Below are 26,433 nucleotides of genomic sequence, written 5' to 3'. Positions count from 1 at the left end.
CAACTTCCATCTGGTAACTCCAATACTTGTGAAATTACTTCAGGGTTCAATCAATTTGGAGGTACGCTGGTGTGATGTCATTGCAGTTAACTAAAGCTCTTAGAGTCCTCTTTTATGTAATGGCAGTGTACGTACAGTATGATTGCCCAGCATATGGCTCCTAATTTTTTTGCGTAGCACTTGAGGTATTGCTGAGCTATGTAAACAACAGGTTTTTATAATATCCAATTTAATCCCATCCAATTTACTGGCCTCGGAAGAATGCTAGGGTGAACTGGCTTTGCTGGGATTCAAACCTATGACCTAAATATCTCTCCAGGCATCGCAGCAAGACTACCAGATGAATTTACCTCATCTTAAGCACGATTCTCCAATCCTGGACTTTTCTTTTAAGAATCATCATTGTCAAATGTATTTCATCAGTTGGCTGAACAGAAGGAAGACAACTAGGACCACATCTCTCAGAACGCATTTGTTTGCTAAATAAACAGTCAGGCCTGGAGCTCCTCCTGACATGTCAGTAGCAAACCCTTATTCTTTGAACAATCTTGCAAGCACATCTTTACGTGTATTTTTTCACACAAATACATATTTTTTCGAATCGTCTGTGTTTTCTGGCTGAACACCCAAATTTCTAAGAGTCCTACTGCCTACTTAAATTACAACACAGAGTTTTATATTTTTGAACACAGAGTTATATATTTTTGAGCTAGTTGCTTACATTTTGAGATACGATTTCAACGGCTGGTGGCTACGTGCCAGATGGAATCAGGGAACTACTCTCATCAAATAGTTTGAATGCATTTAATTGCATCTCTTATGAGTTCTAGCGAGTCAGGTGCCAGCACAGAGAGTCCCTCACCAGATAAACAAGAAGTGTTTATACATGAAACGGGGTGCGCCGTCGGTCTCTGTGGCACATGTGCACACACCGATGAACGCCCCCAGGCCTAGCTATGCGAAAAAGGCCTGTCTTACAAAAGAATGAATAGAGGGGTCCAGACTATAGAAAAGCGCGCACACACACACACACACACACACACACACACACACACACACACACACACACACACACACACACACACACACACACACACACACACACACACACACACACACACACACACACACACACACACACACACACACACACACACACACACACACACACACACACACACACACACACACACACACACACACACACACACACACACACACACACACACACACACACACACACACACACACACACACACACACACACACACACACACACACACACACACACACACACACACACACACACACACACTGGAATTTGAATGAGATAAAATAAACACCGTTTGTCAACGAGGACTGGGCGAGAGCTCCCCAGGATTTGGCCCAGTGGACGGCCAAGTCTTAACATGCATGTAAATTATACAGAGAATCGTCTTTCACTACAAGAACATACTTGCGAAAAAGGGGTTAATAGCAAACAAAATAATCTGGATTTGTGTCTCACCTTCCAACAAACACATATCCTCCGCTGCTCTTGATACTCAGAAAATGAACCACACAGTAATTTAAAGAAATAGATCTGTTTCCTCGGCTGAAAGTGACGCGGCCGCGAGGCCGCGAAAGTGAAAGAAACCAAGCACGCGAAAACACGAGTGGTGCGCGCGTGCAACGGAAAAAGTGAAAGTAGGCTGGCGAGTGGTGTGCGATGTGCCCGCACCTTGACGAGAGAGGAAAGCCAGATGGCGCCTCTGCTCGTCATTGTGCGCGTAACCGTACACTCTATGCCACCTGGTCGGACTTTTGAAAGCCCACTCACTAAATGTCTTGCCAGAGTAGCGCATGCGCTGGCTCACGCGAGACCTAAAAACAGTCAATTGATGAGGCAATACCACCTTGATCCAAAACTTAAAAAAACAACTGAAATTCACTTGCTATGATGCTGAGCTACCCAGACCCCATTACACTGCTCCTGATTAAACACACTGTGTCATGGATGACACATAGAATATAAGTGAATAGATGAGTGAATCAATAAAAAAAGATTGATCGTTAAAACCAAATCGATATATAAAGTCAACATAAAAACAACTCTTACAATTGAATATATAAAAGAAACTTAATATTAGTGCTAATCAAAGCAGAGTTAATTTTATTTTAAATTACGTTAGCCTATAAACTTGTCAATGTCCCTTTGACTACAATCATACAATTATCCATATTGTTTATTAATGCGTTTATCGACTTCATAAAACCACTGAATAAACAGCCATCAGAACAATGAAAACAGTCCTAATGAAGAGACTCCTCTACCTAGGGCACAGGTGGAACTTCAACCTAAGGGAAAACCAATAGGTTGTCTGGGGTTGGACCGTCTTCCAGAGGTGCCTAAATTCACTGTTACAAGCTTATTTTTCACATGCAGTTGTTGGATACATGTATCCCAGGCTTCCAAAGATGAGCAAGTGACCATTGTCATCACTTTCGCATAAAGAGCAGCGGAGGTAAGGTCAAAGACAGCAAAGTAAATTGAAAGTGTTCCCGACTCACCCTGAATGGCAAATAATGCTGGTGGGATTGGAGGACGTATATGTAGGAGTAAACGATCATCTGAAAGGAACCTAAGGTAAACGGACCAGTTTCAACCTGTCCAGCTTCAAAAGGGCATTCAATGGACAGAGATCCAAGAAAGGTCTGAGGGCTCTGTCCTCCTTCCAGAGGAGGAATTAGCACTAATAGCATCCCCAACCTTTGAGTCTTGCACCCACTCAATGGCTGCTTTGGACATGACCAGAATTCCTGCATCAGGACTGTGGAGTGATCCTCTGAAAGTCATTCTGGACTTTGAGGAAGACACACCAGGTAAGAAATGAGAGGCGGATCGTAGCCCATTTGAACAATTTGCAGGACCCACCTATCTGGTGTGATGGATCCTCAGCTGGGGACGCAATGCTGTGTTCTGCCTCCTACTAGCTAGACATGGGCCTGTAGAGGAGAAAGAATTGGAGGACTGCTACCTTTGCTGCTGTGAACGCATCGGGAATTATCATGCTTTCGTCCTAAAAAGGACAGGGTCATTGATTGTACTACTAATTGAGAAAGCTAGTGTCTGTTAGCTAGCCCACTGTAGTAGCCCCAAAACAATCTGTACTGATGTGGAAAATGCTTAGCTGGTGATAACAGTTCAAAGACCCAGCTGTGGCATAAACTGTCCATAAAACATTCCAGTGTTTTAATCAGTCTTATCACTGGATAGCCTGGAGCCGTCATCAAAGGGCATGTCTATTAGGATAACCCGGTGGGTCTCCTTCAGGTGTGCCACCTGAACACAACACTGGTGCCAATAGCTCTACCTATGCAGTCAGTAGTTTCCAGGCTAGTTCAAAGTACATACTTCCCAGCATCGTGGCCATCTTTAATCGTTTGAGCCAAAGAGACCAAGGTCACCGGAACAGCCAGAAAGATCACACTGTCCATATCCCACAACCTGTTGGTATAACGCCCCAGAAAACAGACTGCATTAATAGATCTGAGAGTTAAACTAGCCAAAGAAAACATTGGCTTTCTGAGGATATTGATTCTCTTACAGTCTCTGTCAAGATTGGTCGGAAAGGCATTCAAAGTGCCCTTACTTCTGGATGTCTGAACAATAATGCTTTCCTGTAGTGGATATTTGGTTACAACATCTGAGTCACCAGGAACTGGTCATAAATTAAGATTCTCTCTTTTGCAGCCAGTTGTTGAAGTACAGGCATGCATGTATCCCAGGCTTCCAAAGATCTTTTAGTCATGGCATAGCTTTAATCAAGTCGTCTTCGGTGGGGACATGGTTTCCTATCGCATTTGGGAGTTACTGGGCAAAGATGAGAGTGAAGCACTAGATCCGTGTTAAACAGCACAGGAAGAAATTAACTGACTTCAACGCACAGGGGCGGCTTTTACATGTGGCTCAGCTCCATAACTTATAGGATGGTACAGTCCCCAAAGAGCCACACAATGCCACCTATTGGTGGACAGGAGTGTTGCTGAAAAATGTCCTTTATTAAACCAGACACCTGGGAAAATTCTTAAGGTGAAAAATGTGTGGTCAGAAGTATCTATCAGAATTGAGAGACTGGTTGTGTGCTAGATGGATGGAGATGTAGAAGAAGGAGCCCTTGGGATTGAGAGTCACCATAAATTCCCCCGCACAAAGCAGCAGATGTCTTCTTGAAATGCTCTGTTCTGATGTAAGGAATAAGTGGCTGCAGGTGGAGGATCAGTCAAAGAGTACAATTTTTGGGGGGAATGAGAAATATAGCAAGCAAATTCCCTCTTGCGGCTGGCATGCAGGGTGGGGTTCTTTTCTCACTTTCTCGAAAGTACAACCTCAGTCTACCCCAACAGGTCATGGAGAATGCATGGGAGGTCACTGGATAGAGGCTGTGGTGCCCAGACCTTAATCTCCCTCTGGCCTTGCTACAGCTGTTACTCCAGAATCCTACTCTATAGTACTGTTTAAGTGACAGACATTTCTTGCTGTGCTGTGGCTTTTGGGAGGTGGCTGGTGTCTTAGCCCTGACTCTTGCCTGTTGTTTTCAATATCCCTATCTCACAGGTTAGGTTTGCAGAGCTCCACTGCCTCAGTAATATCAGTGTACTTTTTTATTTTTTAAGAACCGACTTGACTTGCAGGCCAATAAGACATTGCTATCAAAGGATACATTAAAATGTGTTGCAGTACATCTGGTTTGAACTCTGATACTCTTAACCATTAATGGTGGTGAAGTAAAAAGGTGATGTTTACCTCTCAAGAACCAGTGTCGGCTGAGACCAGTGTGCACCTGATATTTGTCTTGGAAAAGATCTTGCCTTCCGGCACTAGTTCTTTTACATGTTTTCTGTATACAACGCTAATTTCCTCCGAATTATATCTGTTATACCTGGAAAGTAAGCACACTGAGCTAGCTATGTGCCACAGAGTGCTTGTATTGACAGCAACCTTTTCCCTATTACACCTATTATTTTACCTCATGGGGAGATTCCTCCTGTCCTTTGCGAGTGAGCCCTTTTCCTAGAAGCATGCATGATCGGACATTATGGTGATGCGTGCCTCTAAGGTAAACTTTGTTTTCTGTGTATAGTTTATTTTTTTGTCTGGCCCTAGGTGTTACCAGGCTGCTCTTTACTGGGCCCAAAATATTTTCTTTTTATTTTTTTATTTATCACCAGCAAATTAAATACATACAAATTTCAAGAGGATTGAAGAGAAGGCAAACAGAGATCTTAGGGTTAAAAAATATATGACAAGTAAAAACAGCAAAAACAACAAGGAAAAGAAAGAAAAAGGAAACACGCATTTGCAATGCAATAGGTCTCGCATTTTCGTAACTTTGACCTATTGGTATTGTAAATGACAATGCCTATTATTATTGCAGGTTTTTTAAACGCATAAATAAAAAGCATTGTCATTTACAATGTAAAAAGCCAAAATCTGAGACCTATTACATTGCAAATGCTTGTTTGTTTCCGCACTGCTCCGAGTGCTGTGTGATCGAGATTGCAGGTATGTGGGGGCGGAGGTCCTGCTATTGCGGACTTAGACTCCAGGGGGTCAGGATATTGCTCGGCATGCCCTTTTGACTCCTGCGGCGCTGTTCTTGTTTCTCTCTTATTCGCGTTGCCCAGTATGCGTGGTCCTGCTTGAGTTGACTCGCTGGGAGTACGATGGCAGTATCAGGCGAGCAAGCCGGCCAGGGGGAACCGGCGCCTTTCTTCCTGGTGGTCCTGCAGGGGCGGACTCATGGGAGGGTCGCGCTCAGTTCTGTGTTACTCACCGGTTGTTGGTGAGGGCCGCTTGGTGTCACATTGGTTCGGCTTCCCGGTCGCCTTGGCAAAAGGGAGGAGCTGCCTGACAGTGCCGCATTATCGATCGCGTGCTGCCAAAGGGGGTGGTTTTGTTCTGTGTTGGTGGTGTGCTCACTTAACGTTCATGCTGGCAGTGCCCACTAGGTATTGTGGCACAATTTCCTGGGCAAAAATGGCGTTTTATTACATCAGTGGTTTTGATGTATTTAAGGGGGCTTGAGTCAGTGTGCATTGCGTGTTAAACAAGATGCAAGACAACGCACAGTGGGAGGGGGGCGGGAACACGGACAAAGGGAAAGGGGAGCGTAACAGAAAGGCACGGCCGTACTTGTTGATTAGAGGTGGCTGCCGCACTGCTTAAAACAAGCGCGGTGTCCCTAAAGCGGGCGCCGCGCTCAGTGTTGTCCGGGCGCGTGCACTAGGAAAGTGAAAGCGCGAGGGGAGCCATACACGTGCACATCGCCTGTACGGGCGCACACATGTTTTGTCTCCCTTCACGCACCAAACCCACGACAATAGAGTCTCGCCAAGGCGAAGCAGCGCACGTGCTGCGTTCGCTAGGCGAGACCTAAAAAAAATGATTCAAATTAAACAGGTTACAAGATAATGAATTCATTTTTATAGGAGACAATTGCAAGTAACCTGGAGTATTAAACAGCTGTCTTTACAGTGCTCCGCTAGAGTACCCGTAATATACTTTATACAATTAGTTTCCTTCTTTCCATCTTTTGATGGGGACCCAGATGTTTTCCCCCCAATCTTCTTGCTCTCAAACACTTTTTTTCATATACCCATTTTTAGGTCTCGCTGAGTCAGCGCGCATGCGCTGCTCTGCGAGACATTTAGTAGGTGAGTTTTCAAAGTGCTACTGGCTGGCCTAGTGCCTGCGTTCACGCGCGCAGCCAGCCGCCATCTAATCGCGGCACCCGCGCTTTACTTTGAACATTAAAAGTAAAGCGCGGGTGCTGCCATTATAGCAAAAGTAAAGAAATAGAAAAAAAATCTATTTCTTTACTTTTACTATAATCGCGGCACCCGCGTTTTACTTTTAATGTTCAGAGCAAAGCGCCGGTGCCGCGATGCTTGTTGTAGCTTTATATCCCCCACAATTTTGAAGCTCTCCACGGCAGCAGTACTCGCAGTACTTTTTCGATCTTTCCTTCTGGTTTACGGGCACCGTCGCAATTCTGGAGATCAAACCTGAGTGCTACAACTGAATTGCACATTTGGGAATCAGTGTGTGCATTCCTGAAATGTAAACCCTAGGAAGATTGCTAGACCAATCTAAGAACACTACAAAGATATTCACAATACATTTAAATTAACTGCACAGAACCGTAACCAGCTGAGACCGCACTTTAACATGGACTGTCTCATACTTCATGGTGAAGGCCTGAACAAACTGTGATTTCGGCGAGATTCGCGCATGCGTGTGTGCATTTCCACTCTTACTGACTTAAGAGGAGGAAACGGTTGACGCGAACTGAATTCCCAAGTTTGTGTTTTTTTTTTTTTATTTAAAGTTTACACATATTGTTTGACGCGGCACCGATGCTATTCCAAACACAACAAGCATTGGCATAACCAATAGGTCTCGCCTTTGGGACCTTATAAGTGTTTAGCCATGCAACAGTTGATGTTGTTGCACCAAGGATATTGTGCTGCATAACTAAATACTTAGTTATGCAGCACAATATCCTTGGTGCAACAACATCAACTGTTGCATGGCTAAACACTTGTGGTCCCAAATGCGAGACCTATTGGCTATGCCAATGCTTGTTCTAAATTGTAGGTGGCTTATAGCCTCCCTAGCCATTACTGAAATCCGGGTGCCAGGGGATCCAACCAAGCTGAAGCGATACATATTCTAACCACTGCCATGGCTATAAAAAGGAAATGACGGTGGTCTTCTGATGCCTCATGATTATGAGCTGTGTGGTGAGGTTTGTTTTTATGTTCAGCGATAACTTCAGGAACTTTTCAATTTCACCAAACCAGGCACCTAACAGAGGGCTCGTCGAGAACATAAGCACTATGTTAGTTACTGCAGAGGGGGCATCTGATCCCATCCTGCCCAACCCATTGTGCAATTCTAGTCGGGGTGTAGTATAATAAAAACAGCATTTTGTAGTGCTGTGCCTGCAAACCTGCGGAAAGGAGCACAGTCCTTTCAAGTTCCAATGAATCTAAAAATATATCATTGGTGTACCCAGCTTCTGTTCCCACTTGGACCCATATCTCTTGAGATCATTGTGGGTAAGCAAAATCAGTTTTGAATAAATTTGACCGATAGTGCACCCCTCCTCACACCGTACCATACCACACTGTTGTTATTAAAGCCCCTTGTGCCTCCCTTCTTTTGCATTAAATAACTCAGAATTTGTAGATATTTGAAACAATCCCTAGTGTGTATCCCATGTCTGCCTAGAATTTCACTAAACTATAGTATCCCCGACGCCTCCAGCAAGTCTCCTATCACACAGATACCTGCATCCTCCCATCTTGACACAATATTATCCCTAAAGATCTCTGGCATTGTTGGATTTTTAAAACGTTGTGAATAATAGTTCAATCTGCCAATCACGGTTTTCCTTTTAACAGCAGCACAGATCTTAAATGCGGCCTGCAAAGTTTTAAATCTATCCTTTTGTAGTAGCTTGGCTCACTAAAGTTAAAGAAGCAGCCCTGGGAGGCGTTACCTATCAATAGCTCATATACATCATCCGTCCCATATGAGTTCCACCGAACTTCGCTTTGCCCACCCGGCGACACCCGCATATATTGTAAAGCGGCAGCCGAGTAGTACAGTCTTATATCGGGAACCCCCATCCTCCTTTCTCCCTTGCTAGTGTAATAAATGTTAGCGCCCTTCTAGTCTTACCTTTTGACCAGATAAATATGTTGAGCATGTTTTCCATCCCTTTAAACCAGCAACTCGCAAACTCAAGGGGGATGGCCCTAAACAAATATAATACCTTTAGAAGAAATAAAATCTTTATTACATCTGCCTACAATCGAAAGGTGAAGATTGTGCCACTTGTCAAAGTCTTTTTTCCCTTTCATTATTACCAGGGCAATCTTTGCCTCCACTATTTGCTCGAGGTCAGATGTAATATTTATTCCTAAATATGTAGCCATATTTGTGACCCGGGTATCCTCCAAAACAACCAAGCTGTTAGCAACTATTTATGTTTCTGCTGGTTAAGCTTATATCCTGAGATTAACCCAAATGCTACAGCTTCTTGGGCAATTGCAATAACTGCAGCCTGAGGATCAGGAGTGGCATAAGCCAGCTCATCCGCATATGCAAGAATTTTGGTTTCAAACTCCTGAAATATAATTGGTTTAATGGCTTTGTTCCCTTCAATTCTTCGGATCAGTGGATTGATATATAAAGCAAAGAGTAGCGGAGAGCAGGGACACCCCTGCCTGGTAACCCTTGTGATCTGTATTGGTTCCTTATAACCTCCATTTACTCTAACCCGCGCCACAGAAGTCTTATACAAATCCATGATTACTTCAATAAATCCTTTTCCTACCCTGTACCGTTCGAGGGTGCCCCACAGATAGTCCCAGGAGACCCTATCAAACGCTCTCTCAGCGTCTAGAAGTATCAATGTCATAGGGTCTCCTGATACAGCTGCAGCATCGAATAATGTTATTACCCTTCGCACATTCTCAGTGGTTCCTCTATCGAGTATGAACCCGTGCTGTCATGGGTGGATCACTCCACTAATGATTGAGCTGAATCGTGAAGCAAAGATTTTTGAGAAGATCTTAGAATCACTGTTCATGAGAGTAATAGGTCTATATGAGCCAGGTTCATGCAGAGGTTTGCCTTTCATTAAAAAAACAACTACTGCTGCCTGGGCCCAGGACTCAGGTATAGATCATACCCCTTGCGCCTGCCTAAACGTTTTTATCATGTCTTGTTTCAATAGATGATAAAACTTTTATAAAATTCCAGGGGGATCTGATCTGGCCCCAATGCTTTCCCTGATGGAAGATTCTTTAGGGCGTTATATACTTCTTCTTCGGTCAGGCTTGCCCCCACGGCTTTTATATCGTTAGCAGCAAATTGCTTTATTTGGATATTATTTAAATACCCTCTGATGCAGTCTCGTGACGGATAAAGTTCCTCCTGATAAAGTTCACTATAGTATTTATGAAATTCCTCCCATATACACGGTGGTTCTTTGATCTGATTCCCGCCTTTGTCCTGTATCTCCACTATCTCCCCACCACCCTCCTCTGCCTCATACGTACTGCCAACATATGTCCCACTTGCTCGCAAGGTTCATAGCACCCCTGGCACCATGCTAGATATTTCTCGGCAGCCTTGGTCATTGAGATTGCCCTGATTTCTGCTTTAGTTACCGCTATTCTGTATACCCAGCTCTCTAAAGGCGCCCCTTGCGCTATTGCACAAGTTACTTCCTCTTCCAATTCTATCAGTGCCTTATGTAACATGTTTGAACGTTCTAATTCTTTTTTTCGCTGCTGGGCACTGGTGCTGAGCGTCTCCCTCCTGACCCCGGCTTTAAGTGTATCCCAGACCATTCCACTGCTAGCACTGTCCCTATTAATTTCCAGAAACCCCTTGATCCAGGAATTTATGGGAGCAATGTAGTCTGGGTCTTTCAACAAACCTCTCTCAAAAGTCCAGACTGATTCTTTTATTTCAAACCACCCCCGACGTTCACCGTTAATACTAATGGGTAGTGATCTGATATCACACGGGGATGCTTTTCTATGGTACTGTCTGAGTCTATGTGATTTGAGGTAAAAAATAATCTAATCTTGCTACCATTTTATGCAGCGCAGAATAATGTGTGCTCCCAGGGTCATTTGCTTTGGTCTGGGTCCAAATGTCCACTAGTCCGTTTTCTTAGATCAGTGTGAGCAAAGCCCTCCACACCTTGCTTTTACGACCTGTGTATTTGCCGGTACTCCCCCCGCACCTAATACCCACGCCATTGATGTTTAAGACGGCACAAAATACTACTGGTGCTTGCCATGAGGCTAGTTCTGTATTCACCTCCTCCAAGACCTCTGGTTTGTCACCGGTAAAGCCATACACGGAGCAGATGGTAAAGCTGTGCCTGTAATAACAACAGTCTGCCATCGCTCACCTGCCAAGTTTATCTGCCAGACAGTTCTTCCACCTTATATCTCTCCTACGTGAAAGGATAGCAACACCTCTAGTTCTGGCGCCCTGTGTTGTATTGACCACCAGTGAATATACTAACTGCTCCATTATTTTACCCCTTGAGCCCTCGATGTGTGTCTCCTGTAGGCACAAAATATCTGCCCGCAGCCTTTTCAGTTCTATTGCAATTCTTTGCCTTTTATTTGAATCATTCAGGGCACACACATTTATTGAGGCAATTCAAATACTCAACATAGTATATCTAGAAAAAGAATTCCTGCGTTTGTTTTAACCAGAGATATCCTAGTCTCTTCCTGTTTCAACTCTGTGCTGTTTACATTTATCTTGTCTCTCCGAGATCCTACAAACACCTCATGAACCATTTTTTCACCCCTATTTGCTCCCACCCTCACCCCATTTAGCCCCCCCAGCCCGCCCCATCCTTCTCCATCCCCCTCTTCACCTCACCCCCCTCCCAAAATATGGCAAATAGGTCATGAGATGACCCATATGATGTCGCCTGTGTCGGCCGCCCGAGCCGTCCCGTGTCCCATCCCCCAACCCCTAGATTTATAAAAGTGGAGCAGTGTTGCCACCTAGCCATTTCTGCTGAAAAAAAATTGAGAGAAGAAAAAAAAAAGGGAGAAACCAAGAAACTAATAGACAGAGAGCAAGTGAAAAGACTATGAACATTTTCTATCATTTCCACGTACTTTTCTTTCACCCCCTTCCTTGCAACATTTTAGTTTGTTGTCAACAAGCCCACCCCTATCTTCACAAATTCTAAATGTCACTAAACATATCGGTACAAAAGGGGGTGGGGATGGACGGAGCATCAGAACCAATCAAACACTCACGCCCAGTCAACAGATCTGGGATTGATCCATCACCGTTCTTTAGCCCACTCTGCCACCCCAGTTCAGACATGGCCATATGCAAATCAGTCTGACCCTGCGCCTCATGGGAACAGTCCAGCCAGAACTGCCAAGCAATGCCTTCCCTGGACCGGAAACAAGCTTCCTAGGACCGGTTTCTGGCATTTCAGCCGTCTTCAGCCAGGCTTGCTTGAATCCAGTGGCAAAGTGAGCAAGGGACTCACGTCTGAGCATACCCTGCCAACTTATGGCGAACAAAGCGGTACAAAAGGGGGTGGTGATGGACGGAGCATCAGAACCAATCAAACACTCACACCCAGTCAACAGATCTGGGTTTGATCCATCACCGTTCTTTAGCCCACTCTGCCACCCCAGTTCAGACATGGCCATATGCAAATCAGTCTGACCCTGTGCCTCATGGGAACAGTCCAGCCAGAACTGCCAAGCAATGCCTTCCCTGGACCGGAAACAAGCTTCCTAGGACCGGTTTCTGGCATTTCAGCCGTCTTCAGCCAGGCTTACTTGAATCCAGTGGCAAAGTGAGCAAGGGACTCACGTCTGAGCATACCCTGCCAACTTATGGCGAACAAAGCGGTACAAAAAGGGGTGGTGATGGACGGAGCATCAGAACCAATCAAACACTCACACCCAGTCAACAGATCCGGGTTTGATCCATCACCGTTCTTTAGCCCACTCTGCCACCCCAGTTCAGACATGGCCATATGCAAATCAGTCTGACCCTGTGCCTTATGGGAACAGTCCAGCCAGAACTGCCAAGCAATGCCTTCCCTGGACCGGAAACAAGCTTCCTAGGACCGGTTTCTGGCATTTCAGCCGTCTTCAGCCAGGCTTGCTTGAATCCAGTGGCAAAGTGAGCAAGGGACTCACGTCTGAGCATACCCTGCCAACTTATGGCGAACAAAGTGGTACAAAAGGGGGTGGTGATGGACGGAGCATCACAACCAATCAAACACCCACACCCAGTCAACAGATCTGGGTTTGATCCATCACCGTTCTTTAGCCTACTCTGCCACCCCAGTTCAGACATGGCCATATGCAAATCAGTCTGACCCTGTGCCTCATGGGAACAGTCCAGCCAGAACTAAAGTATAGTCAGTATCTTTTGTTATAGGCACATTTACTGGTGCTCTAGTAATAGAGAATTTGTCTTTACCTGACTGATTGTGCGAATTGTCTCCCATCAACTTCCTGGGCTGTTCGCTCTGTGCTTGTGCCTGTTCCACCTCCAGTAGAGTGAGCTGCTCCCCCTCCTGCTCAACACACTGTATGCAGTCATGCATGGCAGGGTGCTGAGCCACGCCCGTGCTGCTCGTGCTTTCCAGCTGATCCTGCACAGATGGGGTTGAGACGGCACTGACAGCAGAGTCAGGAGAGTCCGTCCCGGCATTGCCCTTCCGGGGTGCGTCGCACTGAGGCAGGGATTCTATGTCCGCCTCCAACACCGCTCCCTGCATAAGGATTTCTGTTATGAGCGGTTGCTTCACGCCACAGTCCCCGGTGGTTACTCGCCGGCTGCCGTGCCCATCTGCCCCTTGCTCACTAGCGGGTTTTGACTCTGGATCCTCAGCTCTCCCAGCCATGCCTCTGCGCCGATGACCAGCCACACCTCAGCCCACAGCAACTGTCACGGGGTCTCTCACCGCATCCTTCGTTCTGTTCAATTTTGGAGCCATATCACCAGCCCCAAGCAGTTTCCCTTGTGCTGCAACCACAATTGCCGCAGCATCTCTGAGAAAGGAGATAGTCCGGCGCTTCAGCCACCACAGCACTTTCAACCACGCTGAAGTATTATGGCTCACCAGGTAAGGGAATTCTTCTTTGTCTAGCATTGTCGTTCTGCCCCATTGCTTTTTTGAGTATTACAGCAGGGTTAGGAGTATGGTACAGATGCAGCTCTCTCACGGCGGTCAGTCAGCCGCCATCTTGCACCCCACAGCCCTAAACATTTTCTATGGAGCTTCTTAATCATGCTTATCAACATGGGTAGAAACTAAAGTGGGCTTTTTGTCTTAGTGTCTCGATGAAGAGAGATGGATGTTGTATGTATGAAGGGGCCGGGACTTATGGCTTTACTGGATAAGGCTTGAAAGATGGATCATCTTGAGGATTGACATGGTAGTTATGCCATGGTTTGTCCTCCTAATCTGTAGCTAAGGGTTTCACATATGGATCAGGTAAGTCTGTAATGCCTTGATCTGAGCAGTGTACAGAATGCATTGGTGACAAGGACTGTGCAGAAAACTGCGGCGGTGGTGATGATGCCTTAGATTGTCTTTTCTTTGGAATGAGCATGCCTTGCGTTCTTCACAGATGGGTGTCTTAAAGGTGAGATACCTTTTCTTGGGTGTGGGCTGGTCAGAACTAATGTCTATGTTGAAGGTGGTTTGGCTAAGATGTGGCCGGTGACAGGATGTATGAACATATTTCTCGGTCTGACATCTGGTTGCTATTTTACAGGTCTTGTGTCGCTTGGCACCTTTGGTGATATTAACGTCGACTTTGGAGTCTAAACCAGTTTCAAGGATGGACTCTCAAGGTAAAGCTGGTGGCTCAATTCAGGGTTTTCAAGCCTTTCCAAGTGTCAAACTTGTTTTTCGGTGCCATAAAGTTTTAGGCTCAAAGGGGCATACATAAGGCATAGCTCTCCTTGCCCCAGAATCAAGGCATTTTTCGAGGTCGAACTTCAAAGTAGGAATCTTGAAGTGTAATGTGTTGGGCTCAATGTGTCGTCTTTGTCTAAGTGAGTGGTTGTTCTTGGGGCCCCCGGAGGCAACTGCTCTCTATGTAGGAGTCATCATACTCCTCACAGTCCCCAGAGGCGGGTGGGCACACCCTCAAATTGAGCTTCCTGAACGTCTGATACACTAGATGGCTCCGAAGAACCTTGGCACAGCATTCTGTAATGGGCGCATTCCTTCAGTGTTGGATGGCCTTTTTGCACAGGAAGGCTTTGCAAGCCAAACAATTTGATTCCTTGAGGCCCCTTGAAAAGCAAAGGTTACAGACCCTATGTTGGTCTCACAATGGGAACTTACTGTTGAATTTTGGACATTGTTTACAGGGAGTGTTCTCCACACCTCTTTACTTCACAACTAATTCTTATAGGAACTGCCCCAATGTTTTACTCCTGATGTCGGCTTCGACATAGTCTATGGTCGCTTGATATTTTCATATGTTATGTGCAATAATTTCTATATTTCGAGGTCAAATATTCTATTTCAACGCATGACAGTCTCAAAACTCAACAATATAGGTCTATACCAGATGGGGTTAAAAAAACAGTATGAGGTGTACTCTATGCCTTAGTGCATTGCGAGTTTCAGGGACGGATCACAATCATGAGACACCTTGAAATCGAAGCCTTCATTTCAAAGAAAAAAAATTCACAATGTCTGCATCCAACAATAGATGGCAGGAGTACCCAGAGCATATGATCGACAGAAGCACATTCTAAAATAATTAGGAACCGAAGACCAAAAGGAAGCCAAAGCTCTTCTCAACGGTCCATGGTCTACTAGATGCACTCACTGTGCGAAACAAGGAAGAAATTGTGATGCATGAAAGGGCAAAAGGAATGGAGCAGGCCAAAAAACAGAAGAAAATTATCCTTTTAACATGGAGCTACAACTAAATGCCGTACAAAAAGAAAAGTATTATTGGGTAAATCCAAAATCTGCATGCCTAGCAACTTTCCATAATTATTGGTGTTGTTTAAGGGGACAAGCAGAGAGTGGTAAAAAGGTTTTTAAAAAAATCCATAATTTTAATTGTATATTTACAACTCAAACAGGCCTGTCAACTTCTAATTCTCAAGATGTTACGTTTTATCCACTTCTAATGCTGCCTTTGAGGTTTTGCATTTGGGACATTATGTTTATTCATGTGTACTGTATATATATATATATATATATATATATATATATATATATATATATATATATATATATATATATATATATATATATATTCACTTAAAAAACCATAGGTTTCACACACGTTATAGTTAGGAATTAGCATTTAAAAGAAAAAACCTTGCAAATTCACTTAAAAAACCATAGGTTTCACACATGTTATAGTTAGCTGGACATTTCCCTCGTAAAAAACCAATGAAATTCCCCCGTTATAGTTAGTGCAGGCAACTATAACTCACGCGACCATAATCCTCTGCTGATGACGTCAGATATTACATCACTGTATTTAGACACCTATTTACCCATGTCTTCTTCCATTAATCTTTAGCTATACATATATTACAAATATTTATTTTTCAGAAAGACACATATTTAATCAGTGATTTAATATCTGACGTCATCAGCAGAGGATTGCGGTCGGTGAGTTATAGTTGCCTGCACTAACTATAACGGGGGAATTTCATTGGTTTCGCGCACCGAGCGCCCATGATGCGTTGTGCGTGCCGTGCGCGCACCCCGCGCTTTTTTGTCAAAAAAATAAATGTTTTTTTCGCCCTTGGGGTCCTTCAGTGACCCCCTGACAAAGGCAAGGGGGTCAGGAACTGTCCACCCTGCCCCCTTTTCACGTTCTCCACCTTTGTTTTTCACTGCCTCAGACTGCGAGAGACAAAATGGCGGCCGACACTTCCTGATTTCAACCGATTCGAATGTTTACTGACATCTAACAACCAATCAGAATTGCGCTCGCATGGTGCGCGCTTATAGATATATATGTACTTTTAACTGAAATTTTCTCAGGTACTACTGAACTGATTAACTCCAGATATTCAAAAGGCACATCCCTGACCTGAGGACTACCTCTCTGCCAAATTTCAAGTAATTCTGTTCAGCCGTTCGGGCTGTACCTTGGACTAAAGCTCCCTATGGAAAAATACATGGGGAAAACGTGTTTTGGGACCCCCCTTTTTTCTCGGCCCCCGCTTGACTAATCACCCCGAGATTTTCAGGGTAGGAGCGGAGCGGAGCGCCCCACCTATTTTGAAAAATTCGCGAGGATTCGTCAACCGGTGCCAAAGTTATTCAAAATAGAATTTTCAGATTTCCTATGGAAACACGGTCCTAACTATAACTATCTACTGGCGACCGCCAGTAGATAATATATATATATATTATATATATATATATATATATATATTATATATATATATATATATATATATATATATATATATATATATATATATATATATATATATATTACTTAAGATGCAGAGCATATGAGGTTAAATCAGATGAGGAGTCTTGATGCGTTTTTGCCAAAGTAATTGTACAGTACACTTCAATCAAATGCCTTCCTTTAATTTCAACAACCCAACAAAAAATTACATACAGATATGGAGAAAAAAAATAATTTGTAAATTTACATTTCAAATGTTGTTCCAGGCTCCAATGATATTACTGTGCAAATCTAAGAACAAATGACTTTGACAATCTGCACTGTTTGTTAAACACCAAAAATTAAATGAAAATATTACTCCCCGCACAACTCGTCCCACTTAAAGAAGGATTCAGATCTGTATATATCTACCTCATCATTGTGGATTATAGGTCTATTTTTAAGCCTACACATCATGACAAATACTTCAGTTTGCAAGATCGAGGATGCATACAGCTAAATACTAACATTTTTCTCACTAAACATGTCATTGCTCTTGAGTGTTACATTGTGAAGAGGTGTGGTGCAGCGGCCAGGGCAGCTGACTTCGGAGCAAAGGGCTCACGGTTCGATCTCCGGCTCTGACGGTAACTCACCTCAGCACCATATGACTCTGGGCAATAGCTCACTTCATTTCCACATCGTCCCGGAACGACCTGAGACCCGTAAGAGTGAGTAGTTAGCGCTTTACAAATACGGATTTACATTAAGTTGGGTTTGTTTGGCTCTGCGAGTCTATGAGATTGAGCGCCACAACAGCAGTACCAGATGGTGCTGTGTAAAAACTGACTGAAGGCCACCAGACACTGGTTTTTGAGAAGCAGATACACAAATAGTACACTTATATCTAATAGCCGCTGTAAAATTCAGGTTAAAAGAAAATATATCGTCCCTTTCTTACCAGTGTTTGACTATTAACGGGATAGAGGTTAATCATAGAGGTGACAAAGTTGATTTGTCATGAATACACAAATACCTTTCTTTAGTCAAGACTGAAATGAACTTTGCACATACTCCATTGGTGACTCTCACCTTTGTCACTTCCTTGTTGCTGTGTAAGCGTTTTCAGTTGCTCAGTCAGATCATTTATGATGCTTTCTTTTTTCACTCTCTCTCTTGTAAGTACTGTGTTAAAATGCGTCTTCAAGAAAAAAAACACAAAAAAATTAATAAAAAGTAAAGATAAACAGTATATCGATGAAGAGTCGGTAAGGCTTATTGGGACAGTAATTCAATACTTTCCAAATGTCACAAATCAGATGAGGTGCACGTCCTGTGCAACTTAAAACATACTTTCAACAGGTCTTAATGCAACCTTACCTTTCAGGTGTTACAAAGGCTTCATCAAAAAGAGGTACATGAAGATCAAGAACCTATAAGCACCAACGCAGGAGAGTCATTCTCTTGTATGCATGTGAGAAAGAGCTTCTTTTGACATGGTTAGCCCCCCATTTTGTGCCTGGAAAATTATGTGGTTTCGATTGAGAGTGACCAGGGTCCCTGCGAAATAGGTCACCTGTGCCAGAGCTCCTTCCCTAAAAGTGTACCACGACTGGAACTTTAGAACCCCTGTAAGTCCCTAGTAAATGGTACCCTGGTACCTAAGGCATTGGGACTTAAGAGGGATCCATAGGGACCCCTCACCAAGGCCATGCAAACTGCCACTGCAGCCTGTATGCCTTAGTGAGAGAAAAGACGACAACGTCTACATGGCACACTGCCTGTGTGCCATGCCAAGCAGCACTGCCTAAGGTATAGGCAAGTCACCCCTCTAGAAAGCCTTACTAGCCCTAAAACAGGGGCCCTATATCACAGGTGTGGGCATACCTGCATGAGTAGATATGCCCCTACAATATTTAAGTCTATTCTTAATATTGTTAGTGCCAGTAAAGCCATAGAGGGTGCATGGGCTGAATACGTGAAAACTTGAGTTCCCCAGCACCATGATGGCTTTACTGAACCTAGGAGTGTTTGGTACCAAACAACCCCTCTCAATAAACCCACACTGACGCCAGTGTGGAATTTACTGAAACATGTACCCAAAGGGCACCTTAGTGGTGACACCTGAAAATGTACCAGTCCTAGTGTGATCTTCGACTGGCTTTAGGCAGCTTGCCACCAACAGAATGTTTCTGGTCCCCTGGGTCGAGAACCCCTGCTCTCTGGGCCAGAAACAAAGCATATCCTGGACAAAGGTGTCACACCTTCTCCCCTGGATGAGCACAGTCCTCGAGAGAGAAGCTTCAAAGGCCTTGCCGCATTTGTAATGCGACCCCAGCCTCTGCTGGTAGCAGCAGGCGGCAGCCCCTGGTTCAACCACCCCCTTTTGGAGGGAGAACAGGCAGGAAAACTTAGTAAGAGTAGGAGGTGTACCCCCATTTGCCAACTCCACTCCTCAGGTGCAGGAGGTGAAGTGAAGCACATTTTTCAGTGCCCACCCTCTAGTCTTATCCAATCAGGGCCAGGGCTCTACCCCCCCTCCTCCCATAGGAAGGTGGCATAGAAGTAGGTGTAGACACCCAGTTAAGAGACAAATTGGTCCTTACTTGTCACTCCCCGGTAACACTCCTAAATATAGTATTAAGGTAGCACCCCCAGACCTTGAAATCAGATTCCTGACTACCTAAGAGGAGCCGGACACAACAACCTCGTACCAGCAGAGAAGACTACAAACACCAACTGACTTGGCCCCAGCCCTCCAGGCTTGTCTGCAGCCCTCGACGATCTCGCAGCAAAAGATGATACGTCCTGCAGCTCAGTGACCTCCAAAGCCTTGGGAGGACTGCCTGCCTTCGACAAAGATCAAGATCTTCCATGGAGGGGAGGAGCTTAGCACGCATCCAAGATGGTCGCGTGAGCACAGGGCTCCCCGGACCCTCGCTGCTCCTCGGAATTTATCCTGACTTTATCCTGACTTGGTTGACGGATTCTGGAAGATGAACATTGGCTGAACCCTAAACTCTTTTCAGAAACCAAATCGGACCTGGGAGACCTGATCTACGGTGGTTTGAACTTTTGAGGCCCAACTGATGGCTGTGCCCGGTGCGAAGGTGAACTGTGGAGCCGGGGCATAGTTGAACAACAACGGCATCGGGGCTGTGCCTGCGGCCGCCCCATCACTTTCGGTTTCACTTTTGGATCTCTGAGTGGCTGGACCGTGGAGTTGCTTTGTGCGGCTGGGGTTTTCACTCGGCCTTCGCTTGGTGCCTTTGCCTCCGCCTGATACCAGTGTGCCCATTGACTTTGATCCTCTCGCACAGCCACATTGCGGTCTCTGGTACGGCTCTTGTCTGCTTCGCCTGTGCCCCCTCGCCGCTTGCTCGGTGGTCCCCTTCGGCGAGCGTGGTTCAACATGGGTGGAAGGGGGGATCCCGAGAGGCGTAAGACCAAGACATCCCTACGTGGGGGACCGGTCCAGACTAACAACATGGACCGCTACACTCAAGGTAAAGGGTCCCCTGGGACGGCCAGTGTTCTCCCGGATGACGCTGGTGGTGTTCCGTCCGTCCCTCCGGATTTGTCATTGCAGGACATCATGGGCGCCATTAATGGCATCAAGGAGACCATCGCTAAGCAGTACGAGGCCTTGGCCCGTAAAATCGACACGGTGGCCATTGATGTTACGCTAATCCGGGCGGATCTCTCTAAGACCAATGAGAGGGTTCAATCGCTGGATTTGCGGACGTCCACCATTGGTACGGATGTGTCGGACCTGCAGACTGCTCTTGGCGACCTCAAGTCGGCCAACGACCTGATGGCCCGGCGGCTGGAGGACTTCGAGGGACGGGCTCGACGCAATAACATCCGCGTCATAGGTGTTCCAGAGACCTCCGACAATCGCCCGGTTGATCTTATGGTTGAGGATCTCATCCTCAACCAGCTTTCCCCCACTGGCCTGAGTAAGTTCTTTGCCGTGGAGCGGGCCCATCGAGTCCCGGCCGGTCAGCCGCGACCGGGGGCTCCCCCGAGGCCTATTGTTGCAAAACTTTTTCACTACAGAGACCGAGATGCGATCCTGCAGGCCTCACGGGTACATGGCCCGGTCCGATATGAGAACTCATCCGTTAACTTTTTCCCGGACTTCACCCAACTTGTCCAGAAGCAGCGGATGGGCTTCCAGGGGGTGAAGCGCCGTCTCCGGGACCTGGGTCTTAAGTACTCTATGCTTTTTCCTGCTAGGCTCCGAGTGGAATACGAAGACCGGACTACCTTTTTTGACTGTCCTGCGACTGAGTGACTGGCTGGATTCTCTACCGGACCGGGGTGACCGGCCTGGGCCTTCTGGTGGTGCCGAGGGTGGCGGGCCTCTTTTGGAGTGACTTTTGGTCCTTGACTTTGACATTTTGTTTGGTTCAGCTGGGTTCTACTTCTTTTGTACATTTTGTTTAATTATGATCTGTGTTGGGGGCGGGCAGGGACGGGTCCCTTTCCTCCTCCGGGGTCTTTTCGTAGAATGGGGTTGTTAGGGCGACAGGCACTCTGCAAGTTGGGGTGGTTTTTTGGACCGCAGGGGTGCAGGGTGGGGGGAGTTGAATTCGGGGGGGGTTGGTGGGCGGGAGGGGTTGTTTGGATTTGTGTTTTTTGTTTTCAAGGCGAGGTATTGGCTCTGTTTCAGTCTCAGGTGTCGCGCTATTTGTTGGGGGACCCTTGATCTACTGGAGGGGATGGGGGGGGACGGGTTGAGATTGATGTCTTGGAACATCAATGGATTGGGGGATCGTATCAAACGGGGTGTTGTGCTGCAATATTTGCGTCGTTTGACTCCTGATGTGGTATTCTTACAGGAGACGCATTTGGTTGGTAATGTTTGTCATGCCATGAACAGGGGGGGCTACCGACTCGTGGCCCATTCCGGTTTCACCACCGGCTCCAGAGGGGTGGGCATTCTCCTACGATCTTCACTTCCGCTAGAGATCACCAGGGTTGTCCTAGACGATAGAGGGCGCTATGCGGCCCTGACTGGGAGGTGGGAGGGACAGTCCCTTTCCTTGGTTTCGGTTTATGTTCCCCCGGGCCTCCAGAACTCCACTTTCTCAGACTTGGGTCGTATGCTGCTTGAGCTTCCTGACAGTCTTTTGCTTTTGGGTGGGGATTTTAATTCGGTCGTTTCGGGAGATTTGGATCGCCACCCGCCCAGGGCCCTCCCTGCTGCCCAGGCGTGGCTCGGCGGGCTCTTGGATACCCTCGGTCTGGTGGATTGTTGGAGGTTAATGCATACGACACAGTGTCAGTACACATTTCACTCTGGGGCCCATGGGAGTCTTTCCAGATTGGATTATTTTCTTATGCCCGCGGCCCAGACTGCCCGGATTCGAGAGGTTAAGCACCTGGCCCGGGGTATCTCTGATCATTCCCCGCTGTGGTTGCTTTTTGACACCGGGACGCGGTCCGCTGGGCGGATCGCCCCTATTAACCCTTGGTACTTGCGAGACCCCAAAATTCGTGATAGCCTCGTTAAGTCGATTGATCTGTATTTTCTCGAGAATGAGGGGTCGGTGTTGTCCTCAGTGTCCCTGTGGGAAGCCTTCAAAGCGGTGCTCCGCGGGCATGCCCTATCCCAGATAGTGGAGGCTAAGAGGGTTAAGAATGAGGCGGTGGTGAAGCTGGAGACTGAAGTATCGGGGCTGGAGGCAGCTTTGGAGACGGGTGTCACTCAGGACGGGCTTCACGCCCTCAGCTTGAAGCAGTTTGAATATAAGTCTCTTGTTACTGACGCTGCCAAGACCATGTATAGGGAGCAGCAGGGTAGGTTGTATGATGCCGGGGACAAGGCGGGTAAACTGATTGCTTGGTTGGACAAGAAGGAGAGAGTGAATCGTGTGGTCCCGGAGCTTCGGGTTTCGGATGGAGTGTGTGTGAGACTGACCCGGGTGAGATTGTGGAGTGTTTTGCTGACCACCTCCGGGCGGTGTACTCCCCGGTATCTGATAGAGATGAGGATGACTCTCGTCCCTTGCTGCGGGATATTGCCTTGCCCGGCTTATCCGTCGAGGATCATGAGCAGATGGAGGCCTCCCTGTCTGTCGACGAGATCGCTACCGCGATTCGTTCCCTTCGCTCGGGCAAGGCTATGGGCCCCAACGGATTGCCGATTGAACTGTATAAACTACGCCCGGCTAAAATCGTGCCCTTCCTCCGTCGTATGTTTCTGGAGTCGCTCGAGCGGGGTTCCCTTCCCGACGACCAGCGTCTGGCTACCATAGTTGTGATTCCCAAGGACGGTAAGCCACGAGACCGCTGTGCCTCATATAGGCCTATTTCCCTACTAAATGCCGAGCCGAAAATCCTTGCCAAGGTCCTCGCTAATCGCTTGCTGAGAGTTATATGTGATCTGATACATCCGGACCAATGCGGCTTTATCCCGCATCATAATACCGCTCTCAACTTGCGGCGTCTCCATGGCGTCCTCGCTAGGGCGGAGTCCTTCTCTGAACCGGCCATATTGGTTTTCTTAGACGCCACGATGGCCTTTGATACCATCGAGTGGCCATTCCTTTGGGCCGTATTGGCGAAGTTTGGCTTTGGGGAGGGATTTATTAGTTGGGTTAAGCTCCTCTATGCTGGACCAATGGCTCAGGTTGTTGTCAATGGGCGGGTTTCTCGGCCCTTGGCTCTCGGGAGGGGTACTAGGCAGGGGTGCCCGTTGTCCCCTCTGCTCTTTGCTCTCGCCTTGGAGCCGCTCGCTGCCTGGCTCCGCTGGGAGCCCTCGATCAGAGGGATCCGGTGGGCCCCGGGCTTCAAGGATCGGGTCTCGTTGTACGCAGATGACATTCTTTTGTACCTCACCTCGCCGCGGAAGTCGCTCAATGTGCTTTTTGATGTTCTTACTTCCTTCGGGAGAAATTCGGGTTTGATAATTAACTGGTCCAAATCTTGCGTGTATCCTATCTCTGGTGGCCTTCCTCTCTTGCCGCCTCGGCTTCCGATCCAAACATCTCAATCCGGCTTTAAATACTTGGGGGTGTACGTTTCGTTGGACCCGGCGGCCCGCTACGAGCAGAATCTCCTGTCTCCCCTCCGGCGTTTGAGGGTGGATACGGCTCGGTGGTGTAAGTTGCCCTTGTCTCCACTTGGTCGCGCAGCACTGTTTAAAATGATGTCCCTTCCCAGATTTCTTTATGCACTCCAGAACTCCTTCGATATCATTCCGGCGGCCTACTTTAGGGAAGTGGAGAGTTTGCAGAGGAGACTGGTTTGGGACGGTCGTGCGCGCATCGCTTTGGCAAAGCTGACTCTTCCCTGGTATGACGGGGGCATCGCGCTTCCTGACATTAAAAGGTACTATTGGGCCTCCCAGCTGGCTGCCATTAACCATGCTACGTACGCTCCTGGTTCGAACCCGGCATATGAGATGTATAAATTCCTGCTTCCCGGCGGTAACTATAACAGAGCGCTTTACTCTCGATCTGTCGGAAGGACCCTCACGGGCCCTACTAGGATTGCGGTACGGGTGTGGAAGGCGGCGAATGTAGCTGTGGGCTGGAGTGAGCGTTTAACGTGTGCTACTCCTTTATTCGCCTCAGAGCGCTTGGGAAGCCTCTGGACAACGAAAGGCTTTGAGCACTGGGATACGATCGGCATTAGCAGAGTGGGGGACCTATGGGTTAAAGGCGCGGTTAAATCCTTCGCGGCGCTTCAGAGCGAGTACGAGCTTAGTGAAAGGGAGTTCTTCCGCTATGCCCAGGTTCGGCACGCCCTGCTCTCGGTCTTTGGGGAGGGGACCACGGTCCCTGTTTCTTCGCCTCTCGAGGACCGTATACTCGGCGGACACGTCCCCGACAGTACTATCTCCCTGATTTATAAAAAATTAATAAATAATCGGGCTGATCTCTTGGTACGACTTCGGGAGGCGTGGACGGGTGATGGGGTTGAGTTGGACGACGAGGACTGGCAGTCTGCGCTGTCATCCCCTAAGGAGGTTGCCATCCCGGCCCGTCTCCGTCTGGTCCAGCTTAAGATTCTCCATCGTGTCTATGTGACGGGTCCCCGTTTGGTCTCGATGGGGTTTTCTGACGACGGGCTCTGTAAGCGTGGCTGCGGGCTCAGTGCCACCTTTCTCCACATCCTCTGGGAGTGCTGCGAGGTGGCGCAATATTGGCGCCAGGTGCATGATGTTATGAAACGAGTCACTGGGGTCGCTCTGTTGCCGGAGGTGCGCCGATGTGTTCTGAATGTGTGGGAGCCCAATGACTATAATGCGGCCCAGGCTCGGTGGGCGGCCCTTGGGAACATGATCGTGAAGAGAGATATTGCGCAGCTTTGGGGTTCCCAACGGCCTCCCACCGTGTCCGTATGGAAGGAGAACATGGACTGGTGCATGTTCAGGGAGAAGACGGTGTATGTGGCTCGTGGTAAACCGGGGGCGTGGGGTAGAATCTGGGGTCAGTGGAATGTGTATCGAGGGACTATCTGTTCTCCCCCCCTGGTGGATACGTCTGAGGTTGCCTTGTCCCCCTGATCCTTGAGGGTTCCTTGCTTAATTTGTTCATCTGTGTATAGATTTGGTTTTCCCGTGCCACCCCCCTCCCTCTCAGACTCCCCTCCTTTTTATTGACCACCCTAGGGTGGTCGGGTGTGGAGTTCCTCTACTGTGGTTAGACGCCCTTTCAATGTTTTTCGCCTTGCTTTTTGTTTTTCTTTACTTTTGTTGATATTTATGTAAAAAGGGTATATCCTGACGTCCCTTTTGTGCAGTCTGATCTTCTGTAATTTAGCGGAGCCCCTGTGGGCCAGTCAATGTTTTTTGACCTGCTCGATCATTTTTGAATACTAGCGGCCGGCCCAGGAGGTTGTAGGCCCGTGCTTGTACCCTTTTTCTCTGCACAATAAAAACTTTAAAAAAAAAAAAAGATCTTCCATGGACAGTGGACCTGTCCAGAAACAACCAACTTTAAAGAACAAAGAACTCTGCTCAGAGGAACCGCAAAACCACTGCCTGACCCCAACTCGGCACCCATTGCCCAAGTCCAAGTAGCCAACCGGTCAAGTGCAGGTTTCCCAGCACTTCTGAGGAAGATTTCACTGCGGGCTGATCCATGCCGGCCTACACGTCGCCGCCTGCAGCCTCAACTCGAAGACTATCCCAGAACACGACCTGCCTGGTAAGACTTTTCCAATACGTAAGGGCACCGAAGCCCTTGAGCCTTGGGAAGCTTTAACAACAGTGTCTCTATGTCCTCTAGCGTCGTTACTTACCTGGGCAGCTGTGGGTTTTCTTCATCTGGCCTCCTGGCCTGAGCCTGCAGCCTTTCTTCATGATCAATCTCCTCCATTGAACTGCATTGGGTGCCTGACGCTGTGTTAGTACTCTGCACCCAGCCGGCACTGTGCTGCTGAGGGTGTAAGTTTGGTGCTGCCATGTTGCACCCACCTGTACTTACTTTTACTCAAGGAGATTGACTCCTGACACCAATT

At 47.1% G+C, this 26,433-nt stretch overlaps 1 protein-coding gene across 9 annotated transcripts in view; it reads right to left on the bottom strand.

Annotated features, from left to right (window-relative positions):
• RB1CC1 (RB1 inducible coiled-coil 1) overlaps positions 1–26,433 on the bottom strand; it is a 666,167-nt gene that overhangs the window by 228,278 nt on the left and 411,456 nt on the right. For all 9 annotated transcript variants that reach the window (XM_085605628.1, XM_085605635.1, XM_085605627.1 and 6 more), the window contains one exon: positions 18,052–18,160. In XM_085605628.1, coding sequence (XP_085461754.1) covers positions 18,052–18,160 — 109 coding nt within the window. The remainder of the gene's footprint in view (positions 1–18,051; positions 18,161–26,433) is intronic.

Source organism: Triturus cristatus, chromosome 5_1 (assembly GCF_964204655.1).
Source record: "Triturus cristatus chromosome 5_1, aTriCri1.1, whole genome shotgun sequence".
NCBI lineage: Eukaryota > Metazoa > Chordata > Amphibia > Caudata > Salamandridae > Triturus > Triturus cristatus.
Note: the sequence above shows the minus strand (reverse complement) of the source record. Positions and strands in the feature narration are given on the sequence as shown.